Genomic DNA, 18,566 nt, shown 5'->3' with positions numbered 1-18,566 from the left:
ACTACTACTACCAGTATTAATACCACTACTACTACTACTACCACCAGTACTAATACTACTACTACTACTACTAATAATAATAATAATAATAATAATGATGATGATACCTTTATTTTATACAGCGCTTTTAAAAACAAATTACTAAGCACATTACGAACAATTAAAAATGCAGTTGGCAGCAATTAAGAACATATTATCCAACAAAAGTATTAAAACAAGCATTAGAGCAATAAAGCATAAAATCAATAAAAAGCAACTCCTAAATAGTGAGTTTGTCAAAGTGGCAGTGTGTTAGCTCCCCTGATCCCCTCCGGCAGGTCATTCCACAGTTCAGGGGCACAAACAGAAACGGCTGGATCACCTTGGTTTTACAGTTTGAGTGAGGAATAGTTAGTGATGACCAACCGGAGGATTAGAGGATTTCGGTCTGAACTGGAAAATAAGCTGTTTTTGAGCAGTGTTTTCATAGTTATGGATGTTTTTTGGTAATGCTTACTTACACATTACATTTTGATATTCTATATGAATTTTAAATATTTCAAGTTACGTTCCCAGATGCTACAAGTTTGCACATTAAAAATAAATGATAAATGAATGAAGAAAGAAAATGAGAGCAGCTATTTGCAATGCTATTTTGCAATACTAAATCTCCATACACGGGGTAAAACCTTTGGATATGCTATAATAATAAGAATCCAGGAGCCTGCTGCTGAATTTTCTCTGACCTGGCAAACCGGTTTATGACTTGTACCAGTATGATTCATTTGACATTTTTTGACCTATGTTTTTACACCTGTGCATAATTGTTTAAGTGGTTTCCAATTCTTTGTTACGTTTGTTGTTTGATCCTAACCTCTTAAGTTATATCAGTAGCCCTTTTGTTTGATAGAAAGTGGTCATTAGCATAAAGTGGTATAGCATTAGTGATCATCATGTTAGCTGTAGAAAGTAGCTGTTTGGAATGGAACTGATGTTATGATGCACTGATTATGACAAAACAACTGTTGAATTCTGAGGGGTATAAATAAGATCACCGGTCAGTTAAACCTTCACTGCAAAACTATTCACTGACCCAGTTAGTTGAAGATCTCCTTGTGGTATATTTGTTTGGAAAACCTCTTAGTGATTGAAATGTCTCAGAGTCCAGCCTCAGCCCGCCGTCTGTCGGCTGATAAAGACTGTGTGGTGAAACCGAACGACATCATCAACAGCAGCACCACTTGTTACCTCGTCCAGGACTTTGTTGGCAAAGGATGCTTCGGCAAAGTTGCCAAGTCCGTGAACTTGTTCACAGCAAAGGACGTAGCTCTCAAGATCGTAACATCTGAGGACAGCAGAGCCTCAAAAAGAGAGGTATAGATCCTTCAAGTCTTTCAGAGAATGATGTTTTGTACTTTGGGATATATTTTAAACAGTGTATTTAACGTAGAGTCATTTTATTTTTCTGCAACAGCTCAAAATGCTCCAGGCTATCCGTGGTCTTGACCCAGTCAAGACAAATGTCGTTGACTTCTTTGAGACGTTTGAGCACAGAGGTCTGACCTGTCTGGCTTTTGAGAAGCTGGACAGAGACCTGTTCCAGCTTTTGATGGACAGACATGCGAAGCCTCTGTCGCTCAATGAGATAAGACCAATTGCACATCAGGTAAAGAATTTGTGGGGTGAATAAAATAATGAAGTGAAACAGATTTGTACTTCATAAAGAGAACATGTACTTTGCACCTGTAAACCTCTGCACACTCGTCAGTCGTGTCTGTAATCCTCTTCTTGTCCTCCTCTTTCTACCTGCAGCTGCTGACAGCTTTTCATGCTCTCAAAGGAATTGGTGTCATTCATGCTGACCTGAAGTTGGATAACATCATGCTGGTGAACCATCAGAACCAGCCCTTCAGAGTTAAGCTCATTGATTTTGGTCTGTCACTTCACACCAGTGAAGTGAGGCCGGGTCTGGTGGCACAGGCTATCGGGTACAGGTATGGCCCTTCTGCAAACTTCATGTTTGTACAGATGTTTATTCCAGCTGTGGATGATGAGGCAGAGGTTATTTCAAGCTTTCTGACACATGTATGTGATGATGTTCTTCCAAACAGAGCACCCGAAGTCATCCTAGGCCTCCCCTTCACAGAGGCAATAGACATGTGGAGTCTGGGTTGTGTCCTTGTGGTGCTGTACCTCTCCTGTCACCTGTTTGGGTCACGCTGTGAGTACCAGCAGGTAAGTGACTCATTATATGGTCATTTGAACAGACAGTGAAATATTGTCCCAGATAAGTCAAAACCCAACCACAGACGTGATGTATCATGGTTATTTGTGATCTGTCACAGATGAGGAACATCGTTGATGTCATCGGTCAGCCAGCTGACCACCTCCTCGATGCTGGCAGCTTCACCCACAAGTTCTTCAATCTGAACTGGCATAATGACAACCCAAAGTGGTGGCTTAAGGTATTCTGCTTGTCCCTACGCTGTCAAATTATATCAGCTGTAACTGAACAAGATCTTTTTTTTAAGACTGAGTTTTAAGGACAAAATATCTGACATGTATGTTTTGTTCCTGTAGACTCCAATGGAGTACAAACTGACCACTGGCATTGAGCCCAAAGAATGTGAGAGGGCTCTCAATCATCTGGATGAGATTGTAACAGTAAGTGAGACATTTTAATGAGGGAAGACAGGGTTATTAATCATTTACTCTGCATAAACTAAAATTCTGATTTGGTTTCAAATGTAGATCTTTCCAGACATGATGGAGTTAATGGAGCTAGAGGATCAGATAGCTTTCCTGAGCCTCCTAAAGTGTCTCCTTCAGACTGACCATGAGCAGAGGATCAGTCCTGACAAGGCCCTGAAGCACCCCTTCATCTCAATGGTGCACCTACAGGAGGAGCTGGACATCAGCATGTAGTAAGTGACTATAGTGCCAGCCAGGTTGCATCGACGCCTGCCTTGATGAACACTGACACTCTGAATACTAATCATTGCCTGACTTCATGTTTTTCTCAGTGTTGAAGATTCATTTGAGAAAATGAACCTCAGCCAGACGGATGACTCCAATGAGGAGCTGACATTTCACATTGTAGTTGAAGAAGAGCTGAAAACTGGAGAAACTCCGGCCTGTCTTCAAGCAGATGCTGCAGGATCAGCCTCCCCTGGCTCCTGTGACGACACGTCTGATGTTGCAACAGCTAAAGGAGGCGCTAAAGATGCCTCAGCTGAGGACCAATCAGCTGCAGCACAGGCGAACAATGAGGAGGACAAGGAGGAGCTGAGGTCGCCCACTGATGGGTCCACAGTTAAAGAGGAGACTGCTGAGGTGAAGAAGAGCTCACTGAGAAGAATCAGGAAGTTCTTCAGCCGGGCCTTTAGGACTGTGTTTAGGATAAAAAAGAAAACCTAGACACAACACCTCGGACAGCCACTGCTTCTTCTCATATTCAAAATCATTGAAATACAGCTCTTACAGATCGAGCTGAGGTCAATAAACAACAAAATGACTTGAATTGTTTGTGTGACATTTGATTAAGCTGTGGTATCGTGGGATAAGTGTTACAGGTCTCAGTCTGAGGTCCCATAAGCAGATAAGGTTCCTGTGTTTAACAGGAGAAAGGATGAGACAGGCAGGCGGGATTCTGAACAGTGCAGCTTCCCTCTGTAGAATTTATTCATACATAATCACAGTAAATGCATCTCTTTCTAACTTTCTGTGCTCTTTTCAGTCCCTCCAGGAAGTTGCGATTTCACGATCGCAACTATCGGCGCAAATTCAACCAATCAGCACGATTTTTTCACGGCCTTGCAATTTTATACAATCACCGCAACTTTCTCGCAACTTTGACCAATTACCTTAATCTCAGCCCCTGTGCGTCATCAGTTTCATCATCAACTTCACTTCCTAGGAACATAAACATAAGTCCTCACTTGATCGGCACTTTTCAACAACAAAACACGCACGGAGAACGGGTGAAGAGAGGGGACGGCAGGCAGGACAAGTGACCATGACTCAGTGTTAGCTTGGTCTCTACCTGCAGCAGGTGTGCTTTATGAACCAGCTCTCCTCACCTCCATGCATCTGCATCTTCATTGATGATTTTTACCCCCCGGTGTGTGTTAGTGGCAAAGACACAACCGGGGGACGTCTGTTTAATATTTGAGGTTTGACGTTGTTGCCGTGGTTACCGTAAAAAGCTCTGCATCTACAGCTTGATTTAATCAAGTTTGGTGAAACATCAGACACATTTAGTAAGTTTGGATCAACTCCTGGTCAACAAAGATGCAGATTCACTTCAGAGTGCGTGAACTGACTGTCAAGTGCCTCTGTCACTACGAGGTGCATTCAGGGACCGTCGTAAATGTGCAATACAGTCCTTTCATGGCATTATTCTGTGAATCAAGAGAATCAAAATACAGTCACAGTGGCCACATCAAGAATGCTTTCTAAAAACAACTATAATTTAGTGTATTTACTTGCCCCTGAGATGTTATTGGGGAAAAAAAGCAAAAAAAAAATTGCAACTTTCACCGCAATTTTTTCAAAAAGCTGTCGCAAATTCAGGCTTTTTAGGACGCAACAATCACAAAAAAATCCCGCGAAATCCTGGAGGGACTGTCTTTTATCTATAACACAACATCAATTCATCCATAAAAAATCTATAACAGGCATGTCCAAAGTATGGCCCGGGGGCCAATTGCGGCCCGAGGTCCATTTATTTATGGCCCCAAGCTTCCATCTTAAAGCTGCTGTGAGGAACTTTTGTTTTGTATCGATTCTGGCGCCCCCTTGTGGACAAAGTAATACCTCTTATCTCTTGTCCTAAACATGCAAAAGTAGTGTTTTCAACAAAAACCTCATCCTGTTGTCTTTTGACAGTCAACTTTATCAGGCAATGTGATTATTTTCCATGAAAACAGTCGAATAAAGGCTGTTTCTGAAGCAAGATGTCAATCACCTGGTCTGACACCTACCCCCTCAGAGCGGTTTCAGGCATTAAAAAAATAACAACAGAGAAGGTGTCAGTGTTGCTGCTGATGCTCTTGTTTGCTATTGAAGGTCATAAAGAGGCATCGGTATCATTTTCAGTCTGTTTCTCATTCAGTTCAAAACTCCTCACAGGGCCTTTAAGTTGTGTTATTTATAGCACATAACTTAATCACCTTCTGAATCATCTGTACATTTGCAGTTTCTTTCAAGCGCACAAACAAAACTAAAGTCAATCCAGAAATGTCTCAAAAAGCTTCATATGGACTACTTATATAAAGCCAAAGCACTGGGGATTCTGCAAGACGCCAATTAAGAAGAAACGCAAGAACTCTTAAAGCTGACAGGTTTTCAAATTAATGTTTTCATCATGATGTGATAATGTTGAAATGAAATGTGAAAATGAAATTGTACAGAAAAGGCCAAATTAGGTGAATAAAAAATGTTCAGAACTCAGTAAAATAATTATTTTGTTATAAAATGTCTGCTGGTCAGAACAGTCTTAAAAACAACGTGAAAAAAAGAAGTGTGATGAAATTCTGCCATAGGAAAATAATGCTACAATATTTTTTCCCACATTGCCCGACCCGAATGAAAAACATTTTCCCCCAGAAGATAACGTTTGCTAATCTTTACATGGTACTTCCTAGTTACTGTTTCATTGAGAAAACATTTAAAATAATTGTTATTAAATAGATATTTCATATATAACTTTAATGATTCCCAGGTCTCAGTAGGAGCCACTGGCCCTGAGGTATTCTGACAACATCATATGTGGCCCTCTTTGAAAAAAGTTTGGACACCCCTGATCTATAACATCAAAAATAAACACCGTTCTGAGTCACTGAATCAAGATGCTTTCGGTTTTCAAAATAAAACAGGTTGTCTGTTCTCAGAATAACTGAGTTTAAAACAGTGTAAAACTGCTTCAATCATTCCTTCAGCCATTAAAGTGACTTTTTATCTCAATGAAGTATAAACTGATATGATATTTAACATTACAATCAAAATGTCCCTAAAATCAACAAAAATAAACTAGCATGCTAATATTTATAAACAGAAGTGCATAAGCTAAAGGCTGATGACAGTTATCTCTTAAAGTGCTTAAAATATTCACAAATTACAAAATACTGTTTTCTGTTCATCTTTGGAACAAAGTATTATACCAGAAACACAATATTTAATGTGACGTGAAATAAACTGAGTCCAAAAATAACACCAGACTCTTATTTTGTGATCAACAAAAATAAGTTTGATCGGCGGCACCATCGCTGCTCAGACAAGACACAAAGTAAAAGTGAAGTCTCTGCTCATCCACAAAATCATACACATTAACTACTTTTCAACATCAGTACAGCTTGTTTGTAGTGTATACCAACATTTAATGCATTTAAACACGCTTACAATGCTAACAAACCTGTGAAAAACAGGAGAGCGGATGAGAGAGGCAGGCGTGCTCATGTACAGTGCAGCTTTACTCTGTAGAATGAGGAAGTCGTGAGAGTCTGCTATCAGTCCCTGGAGAGAAGCACAGCACCACACCGCTTGCTGGCAAGATGCACAGGCTGTATTAGAGTGAAACTTTGCACTCTTACCCAAGACATCCACCAGATCCATGTACGGTCCGTTGTTTAACTCTGGCTCTATCAGCCCCAGATTGTTGTTGCAACTGCTTTAAAAGTATAATGATTCAAGGCCTCTTGGTGATATCAGTAATTTGTGTTTGGTTCTCTGGTGTCTCTTTTTGAGTTTTATTCTAGTTTTTCTCTTTACTGTGCTCCAAGATCACCTCTCTTCAGCCTGACTGCATACCTGCATGGTCACCTACCTGCAAACTGTGCAAGTTCTCCATGCCCTGCCACTACATTCCTATTTCTCATCCTGTCCTCTGCTCCAGCAGTCACAACCCTCCTCATCCCCTGAATAGGTGCATTTCGACCAAGAGTTCCGGGGTCTTTTAGCCCCCAGAACTACTTTACCCTGAAGTAAAAGGTTCCTGTGCCCCCATTGTTGTCTGCGTTTGGACCAAGGGCTGAAGTCCCGGGTAGATTGTGTAAATCAGGCCAGTGATGTATGGAGAAAAAAAAAAGTAAATGCACTACACCACCAGACCAGTAGAGGGCAGTAAAACAAAGAACATTAACATTCATCACAGATGACACCATAGAAGCAGACGGACAGGCTGGTATCATTATGAGCAACACAACAGTTAGCCTGTTAGCATGAAGAGACTCAGCTGGTCTGTTTTAGATGGTGCTATATTTCATCACAGATGGATTCACTGAATCAACACGTGAGAGGAGATAAGCACGAGTAGCAAAGACGTTTCAACACGGCTTTAAAATCCTTTTGAACTCAAAAAGCCGTGGCAGAGATCGGCCGGTGTTTTGGTTTAAACAGCGACCCTGTTAACTGGAGACTCTCAGCCGGATGCATCCCTCATAAACGTCTTTAGACGATCATTAAATATCTGATGAGGATATTTTGAAATCTTAATAAAAACTAAACTAGTTTGCATTCCCAGGAACTCCCTCTGTGTTTCAACAGCTGTGTAAACTCCACAAACACTGACACGTTCAGCTGAAGGTCTCCAGTTTACAGGGTCACTTTTAAAACCGGAACACCGGGAGAGACGCATTCACGGTGGGCTGAGAGAAGACTACTGTTACAAGCTGCTAAATCAAGAGAATCACAGCTTCTTCTTTTGAAAAGTACACACACATACAAAAAAGATAGAACAAATAAAAACTAATGAAAGAAAGAGAAATCAAGAGAATCACAGATGTGTGTGATGTTATTGTGGACGGAGGGAGGAATAAAAACACTGAGGTTAATCTACCAATCAGACACATTCAGCATTGCAGGCCCTGCCCCCCGAAAGTCCCGGGACCTTTGTAAAGTACTACCCCCCTAGCAGGGGCTTTTCAGGGGAGAGATATCTACCCCTGAACAAAATTTAGACCCTGGGTCCACCAGTTGGGGGCTAAGTTCCTGCAGTCGAAAAACGCCTTATGTAATGCGTTCTCTTCATTTAACATTTTGCCCAAGGAGATAGGTCTGCCAATGTCACTGTGGGATCTTTTTTTAAAGCTGGGATTAATATGGAGTTGAGGACTACACTAGTATTCTTGTACAACAGACATCTCAGAGCCTTCAAAGCATTGTTTATGGACCCAGCCAGCAGTCCTCTTCACTAGCCATGTTCACAGAAAACATACTTCTTCATCATGGCTCTGACATCACTGGTATTCTCAGGTGGCCAGCACCTAGAGCCAGTGGTGGTGGCATAGCACACACAAGAACCATCTGCCTGCATCTAGGTCACCTGTAACAGTGTCTATTCCCACACGTAGGGTCACAGTGAGTGAGCGAGTGAGGAAAAGGAGGGAGAGAGAGAGATTCATTAACTCTGATTAAGTATTTTAAAGGTCACAGCCAGCTATATGTTGGCAACAATACACTATGGTGCAACAATATACTATAGCGTGGGAAGTGGGAGGCTGAAGCAGCTGTAGCCCCTGCAATTAATACTAAATAAATAAAAAAGGCTTTAATGGTGCGTAAAATGTTAACGACAAAATAAATACATCTGAAAAATGAATTCATACATTTTATTAATTAATTGAGACAATGATCGGCGAGGGAAACCCAGAAAACTTCTTCTGTCCTACAAAGCTCTTAATGATCAGACACCTTCATATCTTAAAGAGCTCATAGTGCCCTATTACCCCTCTAGAACACTACGCTCCCAACATGCAGGCCTGCTGGTCCTACCTAAAGTCTCTAAAAGTAGTATGGGAGGTAGAACCTTCAGTTATCAGGCCCCTCTCCTTTGGAATCATCTACCAGTCAGGGTCCGGGAGGCAGACACCCTCTCTACTTTTAAGAGTAGGCTTCAAACTTTCCTTTTTGATAAAGCTTATAGTTAGAGCTGGATCAGGCTTGGACCAGCTCTTAGTTATGGGATCCTATCTCACCCCCTTCCCCCCAACCCCTCATCACTTACTTTAACTCTCCCTGTCCCATTAAAGTTACTAACCATAGACCTTTCTGGAGTCCCTGAGCTCCCTTGTCTCGTAGGTTCCTCTGAGCTGCCGTAGACGTCCTCCTGCTGTGGACGATCCAGACTCCAGCTGATACGGACGTGCTGGACTCCAGTGGCAACAGCTACTACTACTCTTCTCATCACTATCACCTCTCCCTCTCTCTTATTCTCCTCTATCCCTCTTTCCAGACCCAACTCGGTCGAGGCAGATGTGTGTCTAACATGAGTCTGGTTCTGCTCGAGGTTTCTGCCTGTTAAAGGAAGTTTTTCCTCTCCGCTGTAACTAGCTAAATACTGTGAGGTGCAATGCTCATGGTGGATTAAGGTGGGGTCAGACTGAGTCTTATCCTGTCTTGGTGTTGGGTCTCTGTTCATAATTTAACATAGAGTGGTCTAGACCTGCTCTGTTTGTGAAAGAGTCTTGAGATAACGTTTGTTGTGATTTGGCGCTATACAAATAAAGATTGATTGATTGACGTACTACTTTGAAGCATGTCCAGAATATGTGAATAAAAAGTTGGTATTAAGCAGATAACTGATTCATCACACACAAACATACACTGATGCACACAAAGGATCTCCAGCCACCACATGCTGCTGTTTTTTAGTGTTTTTGTCATCTTCTTATTATTCTTAACATATTACATGGTGTGAAGGCTGACTGATGCACCCACAGTTTGAGATTAACGACAGCTCAAGTGGTGCAACAGCTCCGAGATTACATGGCCAGAAACTTAACCTGAGACTCTGAAAAGAGACATTACTGAGGAAACAGTAAACTTTATTGCTCTTGACATGAGACTAGTAAATATTGTTGAAGAGGAAGGCTTTAAAATTAATGTGCAGACAGGAACTGGAATACACTGAACCCATAAGAGACAGTGATGCAGAATACACATCCACAAGGTCGGAGATATAAAACTGTATCCAGTAATGTGACGCAGTCAGTTTTACAACCAACATTTAGACCTCACCCCAGATGGAAATGTATCAGAAATCCTCGTCCTCGTATATGAAGTGGAGGTCAGAGAGCATTGTTTGTTTCTTACTACAGGAGAGTCATAAATAAATGTAGAAATATCAGCGAGTGACTCCACACTGCTGCAGCATTCACATATCCTTGAGAAGTGCCAGAGCATCCATCATTCATCATGACGTACCTGTGTCACTGCAGTGTTTTCATGTTTACAGTCCACACTGATGTTTCTCACATCACCACAGAGTGCTCCGTCAGTCAGTGATCTCTCCTCTCTATAATATTCTGTGACTGAAGGTTCCATCTGTGATGTTGGTTTCATCATGAACAGCTTGGCCTATGTTTGACTGACAGTCAGTAACTGCGTAAGAGCTGCCCGTGGCTTACCTTCCACACCTTTCTCATTAACACAGTAAACACATGAAGGTGAGAGGTGTGAAGAGAGTGTGAGGCAGCCTTCACCCATGGGAATAAAAACACTGCGGTTAACCTACCAATCAGACCTTCCTGCCCGAAAGTCCCAGAACCTTTGAAAAGTACAACCCCCTTAGCAGGGGCTTTGAGGGGGGGGATTATCTACCCCTGAAACGCAGGTAGTTCAGGGGTAAAGTCCGTGCGGTCAAAAAAAGCCCTATCACTGTAATTCGCTTTTACCGCTCGAATAATACGTTAGGATACGATCTGTATTTAATGTGAAGGTAAGACAGGGCTGATTAAATATTTAGTAGACTTAAAGACACTTTTATCTTTTAATGACATAGCCTACTGGAAACAGCTCACATGTTGCCAAAACAGTAGGTGGTCAAGTTGTCCCGTTCGGTCTGCACTGCAGGGGACAATACGCCCTTATGGACCGCAGGACTTTGGTTTTGCAATTAATTTTGCTCTGATGCTTTACAGGCCACTGTGTGTGTGTCTGTATGTGTGTAAAATGTGTTTGTGTGTGTGTGCCTGTCCAGGCAATTGAAAAGCCCTTCAACATAAGAGATTATGTCCAATCACTGTTGTGCCTCCACCCACGCACCCCCTCTGACCTCTCACTCTGTTGTAATTTGAGCTGGGTTCAGAGTGCAGGGAACACGTCACACACAGAAGCGGGGAAAAATAAGCATGTCCAGCAGAGGAGATGAGAGACAACAGTTTGAAGAAGCACCGTGGACTGGAACTGGAAACGCAAACGAATCTGTGGTTCGTGAGAATAATAATTTTGTTTGTAACAAAAAAAAGAGTGGATTTATAAAGATACATTTTTAATCACAAATATATTTCCTTTATTCATAGCATTATTTCATATTTTTCAAATCATAATTTTGTTTGCAAAATTGTTTTTTGTTCTCAAATCCATTATTTTTGATTGCATATTAAAGACACAATATTCTCTCCATAGAAAAGTGGTGTCGTTTTCAGCGTACACAACGTTTCTAAGTGAGACCCCTGGCCATGATCCACAACCATCAGGCCTCTAAACAGATCATTGTCCTTCCTCTGAGTAGGCACTGAGGTGAGTGAGCAGCTGGGTGGTGTTTAGATGAGGGAGTGTGAAAGGATAGGATTAGGAGAAGGTGGATAGTCAAACATTAATAATCCTGGAGAGACATGCAGAGGAAGGTGTTTTACAATAAGAGAAGAGCAGAGGAGACGAGAGCTATTAACAATACCTCGCTCATTGAAGAATAATGCCTCCAGCTCAAAGAGATAACCCAACCAAATATCAAGTGTTCTGTTGCCTGGCAACAGGGCCTCAAAAATGCAATAAAGGGTGTAATAACATCTAACCTATTTCCCTGAACATGTTATCAATCCCTGACCGAGGATTAAAAACTTCAATAACTTGAACTTTCTAATGAACATTGTTCCTGACTAAGACCTGTATTATTAGTCTCCTCTATGTGGACGAGTAAACAACAACCAGAACTCAACTGAGAACACTGATCTGTTGAGTTTACTTAACCAGATGAGAACCCATTGAGATCAAGACCTCTTTCACAAGGGTGACCTGGCCAAGAGGTCAGCAGCACACGTCAGAATAAATAGTACAGTTCAATAGTATGGAGCATATGTACAGACAGTATATAGAAACTATCAATCATTTAAAAGTGAGACTAATTTGCAGTTGAAGTGCAGTTTGTGAACACAAAACAGCATTTTTAAAAACACAGGCACTGTTCTGGGGTCTGTCCTTCTTTAAGATGGAGCCAAAGGAAGTGAAATAAAATCAAACAATTTCAAATCCTTCTGAAGTTTATTCCAAGCAGTAGGAGCAGCAAAACTAAACACTCTCTTACCAAACTCTGTCCGACATGGGGAACACACATTTGTAAGATGTTGGAGGAGCGCAAGGCATAGTGGCTTTTTGATCTTTGTAGGTACACACACAGATAAGTTGGGACCAAGCCAAGAAGAGATGTATTAATCAGACAGAGCCGGTGTGTATGCCTGCGTACACTCAGGGATGGCCAGTCAGCTTTGATGTAAAGTTCACAGTGATGAGTGAGGCGTGTGCAACCCATGACAAACCTCAGAGCACAGTGATATACACTATTTAAAGACTGAAGCTGCCAAATACAACACATCACCATAATCTATCAGAGGTAGAAAAGCTATAGATATGAGAAGTTTCCTGGCTCTGAGGGAGAAACAGGATCTATTTCTGAAGAAGAAACCTAGTTTCACTCTGAGTTTGGAGACCAGGCTGGCTATATGAGTTTTAAACGAAAGCTCCCGAAACCCAAGTATTTATACGTAGTAACAAGTTCTATGGGTTTCTCTTGTGAAGTTACGACCAAGGGGACGTTTTGTGGGGGCCTTAGTTAGAGAAAAGCATCAGTTTGGGTTTGCCTCCATTCAGGACCAGTTTTAGTTTCAGCAGACGAGACTAAATAACATCAAAGGCAGACTGTAAAAACTCAAAAGCTTGAGTAATTGATGACGAACAACAGTAAACAATGGTGTCATCAGCATACAAGTGATACCAGGCATTTTACAAGTTATCACATAGATCATTGACATAAATGGAAAATAAAATAGGTCCTAAAACAGAACCTTGGGGCACACCCTTTAAGAGCTCTAGTGAAGTAGAAATGAGTGATGTAAACTGACTACGTAAGCTATAGGGGTGTAACGGATCAAAAAACTCACGGTTCGGATCGGATCACGGTTTTGAGTCACGGATCGGATCATTTTTCGGATCAGCAAAAAAAAATAAAAAAACAAAAAGACAAATATAATTTTGTCCTCCATTTATTTTGTAGAACACTTGTAAACTTTTGCTCATTAAATAAAAACAACCATCAACTCAAAATTTACTCTGGGCCCAGTCCTGACTCATTTACTGCATTTCATGTCATGACAAGTGACGGAGCAGAGGAACTTCAAAAGTTTCACTCCATTCTTCTTTCATTTGCTGATTTTCACCGTCCACTTTTCTTTGAGCTGCAAACTTTGAACACACCGTTATCGTTCATTCTAGGGTCCTACAGCTGGCAAAGTGCCAATATGTGAACTGCTCCATAAACCAAAGTAAGAGTTAAAAACTGCACTCACAGCAGTGGACTCTAAGTGACCCAGTAACGGCCTGTCTGCATATCGTTGACATTGAGACAAGTCTCAGTAAACACGACCAGAACACAGAGTGAAGGAATAACAGTTCGGGAGCCATGAACAGGCGGCCGGATGCGGTCTGCGGGACGCATATTGACGACCTCTGGTCTATCGGGTGAGCGACGGAATTTCATAACGTGGCTCAAGCACATTCAGCATTCACTGTATTTCACAGGGAAACCAAAATGCTCCAATACATTTGACTTAAAAGTTGCAGGAGGGTTTTCAAGTTCCTCTGCTCCTTCACTTGCCATGACTACCACTGCGCTTCACGAGTGAGTGTGGATTGAACATGCGGTCATCACGTGAACACGCGCAACTTTTTTCATCAACCGATCCGCGGACCACGTCCATGCCGATCCGTGGAGAGGCATCCGTACGGATCACGGATCGATCAACGATGATCCGTTGCACCACTAGTAAGCTACATTCACTTATTTTAATTTCAATAAACTCAATCTTTAATCATGTACATTTTAGTGTACTGACAGTAAAACAACATGTTTGTCAAACTCAATTTTCAGTTACATTACTTTTTTTTTACAAAGGTAACAGGTTTACAAGTATTTTCTAAGTTAACTAAACGTGAAGATTGTTGTCCAGAGGCTGAAACCTACTTCACTAAGTGGACTAACACTGAGCTAGCATAAGCTGGCAACAGATCACCTCTATTTTACATCAAAGCAGTAACTTAAGCGTTCATTCAAACGCTCTCTTCTATCCCTCTCTCCAACACGGTCTCAGCAGATGTGTGTCTAACATGAGTCTGGTCCTGCTGGAGGTTTCTGCCTGTTAAAGGAAGTTTGTCCTTGCCACTGTAACTTGCTAAATGCTGCAAAGTGCTCTGCTCATGGTGGATTAAGATGAGATCAGACTGAGTCCTGTGTGTAAGATGGGACTGGATCTGATCCTGTCTTGATGTTGGGTCTTTGTTAATAATAGAACATAGAGTACGGTCTAGATAGAGTCACAGAGTTTGGCTGCAATGTGTTCCATATATTCCCGATGAATGAATCTCTGTTGGTTCATACAGCAAGCTGATTGGCTATCGCAGTGCAATAGTTTTGTTGGAGTTCGGATTTTTCAACTCATGAATGACGTGAATTCATTCATTCATTTATTTGCGCAAATAATTCCCGTCTTTCACGCTGCTCAATTCGAGTCATTCTTGCCGCCAGACCAGATCTCGCATCCATTTGAATCTTTACATTGACTTTACATGTAATTTCATTTTAAGTTTTATTTGCGTTTGGTGTGAACGCCCCAAAGGGATTCTTTTCAGTCTTCAAGGGGTTCTGATTCTCCTCTGAAGTGACGGTGGAGTTCATAAGTATGTCATTCTTCTATGCTACTCCAACATGCTTCAGTCTGCAAAGGGGTTCCCTGAGGTACCACAGCTTTGAAACCATCCACTTAAATTCTATCTTCCAATATCCACGTGCAGCTCAACGTACAGATTTCCTACAGAATCATATCAAAGCTACGGGACACCTGAAACTCTCAGCTTTATGTGACCTGATTCTTAATTGTGGTAACACAGATCCCAGAACCATCACCAGCAATTAGAGACACAACGACATCCTTCCTGTGAACGGATGTTAATGTGTTTGCCATAATGTGAACCCATACTGGAAACATAAAAGATCCATTAAAGAACATGTGATCTGGACCTTACACACAGACAGGGTGTGCACGTGTTGTTTGTTTTATTCATTCCTTTGTTTCATTAATTTTCACTGGAGCATCCTTTCAGCCATGCAGCCGTCTGTTTGGATTAATCTGAAGCAAACACTGTTTGAAGAACGCAATCAGGCCTCCTGCATGTGTGAACGGGTTCAAATGCCCACAAAGAGGAGCCCACTGCTCATCTTAATGCTTAATCAAAAACAGAAATGATCAAAAGTCATTCTGCACACATGCTTTGGAACAAGAAGTATGTAAAAACTCATATAATGTCACATCATATAGTTATCCCTGTTCTTTTAGCTCTCATATGGAACCACCTGTACACATGTTGTAGCTGGACAGAGCTCTTTATAAACTTTCACAGAAGTTAAGCTCACACAACTTTTTTTTTTTTTAATGATGGAGAAATAGCCTCTTTGACTTAGATAAGCTTAGATGGTTGTTGTGGATCAGATCATGTGTGTGTGTGTGTGTGTGTTGTGTGTGCATTTAGAGCAGTCTAAGGAAGTGGGTCACAGCTCCTCAGGGGAACCACTCTGGTAGCTTGAACTTCCTCTTCATCATACATGTTTAATCATGGATTGTAACATGTTTAAATGCAGCAGCCCAGCCTCGACTGCTATGAACAAAAACCAGCACACACACTCACACACACAGACACGGGGATTCAAGAACATGCTCATTGTACATGCCTATCATATATGCATTCCAAATATTGTCCTCCAGTTTACATGTTCTGATATGCATCCATGTCATCACACAACAGATTGACATGCACATGCTCTCCCTGTGCTGAGAGTGAGAGGAGAGAAGAGGAGGAATGTTTCTACCATTTCCCTTTTCCTCCCAGTGGTAAATATCCATGCTGTCAGAAATGTCATGTATTTTTCTTCATACTGAGGGAGCGTTTTTAGGATGTCAGGATGTTTTCAGATTCAGATGTGTCTCAAAAGCTAGTATTATAGCTTGATAAAATTGCAGCCAACAACTCCAGGCTGGGAGTGGATCCCTGATCCTCTTTGTGTTGCCCGATCCATGTTTACAAAGTGCTGTGTGCAATGGGGAATAACGGGTGGGGCATTTGCTTTCTACTGCCTGTCAGAGTAATAGAGAAACCAAATCAACAGTCTGCAGCTCATCTCTTCAAGGACCACGGTGGAAGTGGTGCAATGAAAGGAATCACTACAGGTATGCAGATGCTATAGGATGAAAGCAACAAGTTCACAGATCATTGTTTTCACATCTAGAAACCTGAGAGCACAGTGTGTGTTTATCTGACGGTTTCTAGAATGAATCCAGAAAACAGAAAGAATACACTTTATATTTGAACCACTTATTCATGTAAAGATCAAGTCTGCTCTAGTCTTAAACCATGGGGTCTTGGTCAGTAGAGCTCCACGCTTCTTTATAAATCTCTTCAGTGTAGGGTTGTAAAGGGGTGGAACATTTGCGGTAAATTTCCATGGGAAGTTAAGCTGGGAATATTCCTTTATGGCAATTATGGGAATTAACTGGGAATTGAGGGTAATTTAATGGAAATACATTTGTATGAATACATTTATGTGATATTTGTAAGTTAAACATTAGTACCATGCATCAAATTTGTTAAATATATTACCACATAATATCATCCAAACTTACTTCACTTTGTGAAGTCAACAGGCTCAAATGTGTGGCTTCAACAGTCTTGTGCTCTGGGCTCAAAAGTGTGGTCCAGGATTCTAGAAATCATGTGTGCATGTGATGGAGGAATGCACAGTGCATGTAGGGGGCGTGGTCTCAATAGCCCTGCAGTCAGCAGTGTGCTATGTGCATGTGATGGAGGAATAGCAGAGATATTGAACTGTACTTGCATGAAATCTGGTTGTTTTAGTCAGGATTATGCTCAAATATATTATTCCCAAATATATTTTAGTTCCCTTTCAGGAGCCAACCTTCAATTTAGTCAATTCCTGTTTATTCCCAGAAATCCACGTCAATTAATTTTGCAACCCTACTTCAGTGTCAGTTTGTAAGATCCAGTCTAACACCTGTGTGCTGCATGCTGCCATTCAAGAAGGAATACAGATTTACTTCGTCCTGAAACTGACCAAGAAATCTAAGTCCGTGTCAGTCTACCACAAAACTGCATGAGCCTAATCCAGGATATATTAAAGTTACATATTCATAGACATACCATGAAACTCCTCCACTTTCAACTTCCCTTACAAGACGAGAAACCTCACCTGAGTCCGTGTAACGCGGTCTGGCCAGGTCCCTGAAGTAATAGATGAAATCCAGGCAGTTGTCGTCCTGCACCTCCCCTTTGGAGCACAGGTCAGACAGCAGTTCCAGCGCCTTCTGACAAATCTCATCCTCTCTTTCTGCAGGCATTGCCCTCCAGCATCCTCCTGAATAGTCGGCCACTCCGGCTGATCCTCTCCCAGCTATCACACACACACACACACACGCACACACACACACGAGCCCCGAGCAGCGCAAAGACGCACGAGAAACACAGCCTTTGGGTAGATCCGGAGCGCGCAAAGAATCCGCCCGACTGATGAACTGAAGTTCAGTGAATCAGCTTTTTAATCTGAGGAAGAAGAAGTTTTAAAAAACTATCCTTCATGTGTTGTTGTGCTCCTCTTCTTTCCTCCTCTCCTCTCCTCCTCGTATTGTCTGCTTGTTGTCTCCTCCTCCTTCTCCCGCCCACTGCTCCGTGATGCTGCTGCTGCTGCTGCTGCTGAATCACTACTGAGCCCCCAGGCTTCGGGAGCGCTGCTCAAGGTTTCTGAATGAATGCACGGCTTTCACAGCGCTCAATTATCCCTTAGTGCACTGGGAAGCAGAGAGACAGACAGGAAGCTGTGTCTCCATCATCAGCCCTCCTCCACCTCTACCACCACCGCCCTCTTGGGAGCATCCTCCCCAAGTCTTCTGAGGGAGAGACACTGGAGATCTCTGTGTGCCTCATCTCCTCATCTTCACTGTGCAAATGTCAAGAAATCCCTCGATGGTTCCTGCTCTTTTTCCTTTTGGCTAATGAGGTAGTGATGTTAAACCTTTCACCATCCCCATGTTTGAACAGAAGTAATGAAGGAATAGTGAGCAGATAGTAAATTAAGAGTGAAACACTGAGGAGGCACACATGCACAGGCTTTACCTTCAGATGGAGGCCAAAACCAAATCAGAGGAACACATTGAAGCCCTGGTGAGGGAGTGGATAGAGGCTGACCTCTTTAGTGTGTTTGACACTTTAAGTGCTTCATCAAAAAGCTTCTAAAAAAAAAAAAATACATTTAG

At 41.9% G+C, this 18,566-nt stretch overlaps 2 protein-coding genes across 2 annotated transcripts in view; one reads left to right on the top strand and one right to left on the bottom strand.

Annotated features, from left to right (window-relative positions):
• Positions 1-18,064, bottom strand: part of LOC117813908 (synaptotagmin-9-like) — a 59,832-nt gene extending 41,768 nt beyond the window's left edge. Inside the window, exon 1 of the mRNA XM_034684968.1 lies at positions 17,507-18,064. Within this exon, the coding sequence (XP_034540859.1) occupies positions 17,507-17,654 (148 nt within the window). The 5' untranslated portion in view covers positions 17,655-18,064. The remainder of the gene's footprint in view (positions 1-17,506) is intronic.
• On the top strand, positions 1,008-3,499 carry LOC117813910 (homeodomain-interacting protein kinase 1-like). The gene is made up of 8 exons (XM_034684969.1): positions 1,008-1,353; positions 1,454-1,645; positions 1,792-1,973; positions 2,091-2,214; positions 2,325-2,444; positions 2,560-2,643; positions 2,731-2,903; positions 3,003-3,499. Exons 1-8 carry the CDS (start codon positions 1,132-1,134, stop codon positions 3,394-3,396), a joined length of 1,491 nt encoding a protein of 496 aa, XP_034540860.1. The 5' UTR covers positions 1,008-1,131; the 3' UTR covers positions 3,397-3,499.
• Positions 18,065-18,566: the final 502 nt, after the last annotated feature.

The sequence above is a fragment of the Notolabrus celidotus genome, chromosome 6 (genome assembly GCF_009762535.1).
Source record: "Notolabrus celidotus isolate fNotCel1 chromosome 6, fNotCel1.pri, whole genome shotgun sequence".
In the NCBI taxonomy this organism is placed as follows: Eukaryota; Metazoa; Chordata; class Actinopteri; order Labriformes; family Labridae; genus Notolabrus; species Notolabrus celidotus.
Note: the sequence above shows the minus strand (reverse complement) of the source record. Positions and strands in the feature narration are given on the sequence as shown.

Excerpts from the sequence above, each read along its gene's own strand:
- LOC117813910 (XM_034684969.1), top strand. The coding sequence starts at position 1,132 with ATGTCTCAGAGTCCAGCCTCAGCCCGCCGTCTGTCGGCTGATAAAGAC. Across the intron at positions 1,646-1,791 it reads TAAGACCAATTGCACATCAG|CTGCTGACAGCTTTTCATGC; the intron begins GTAAAGAATTTG and ends TTCTACCTGCAG. Across the intron at positions 2,644-2,730 it reads ATCTGGATGAGATTGTAACA|ATCTTTCCAGACATGATGGA; the intron begins GTAAGTGAGACA and ends TTTCAAATGTAG.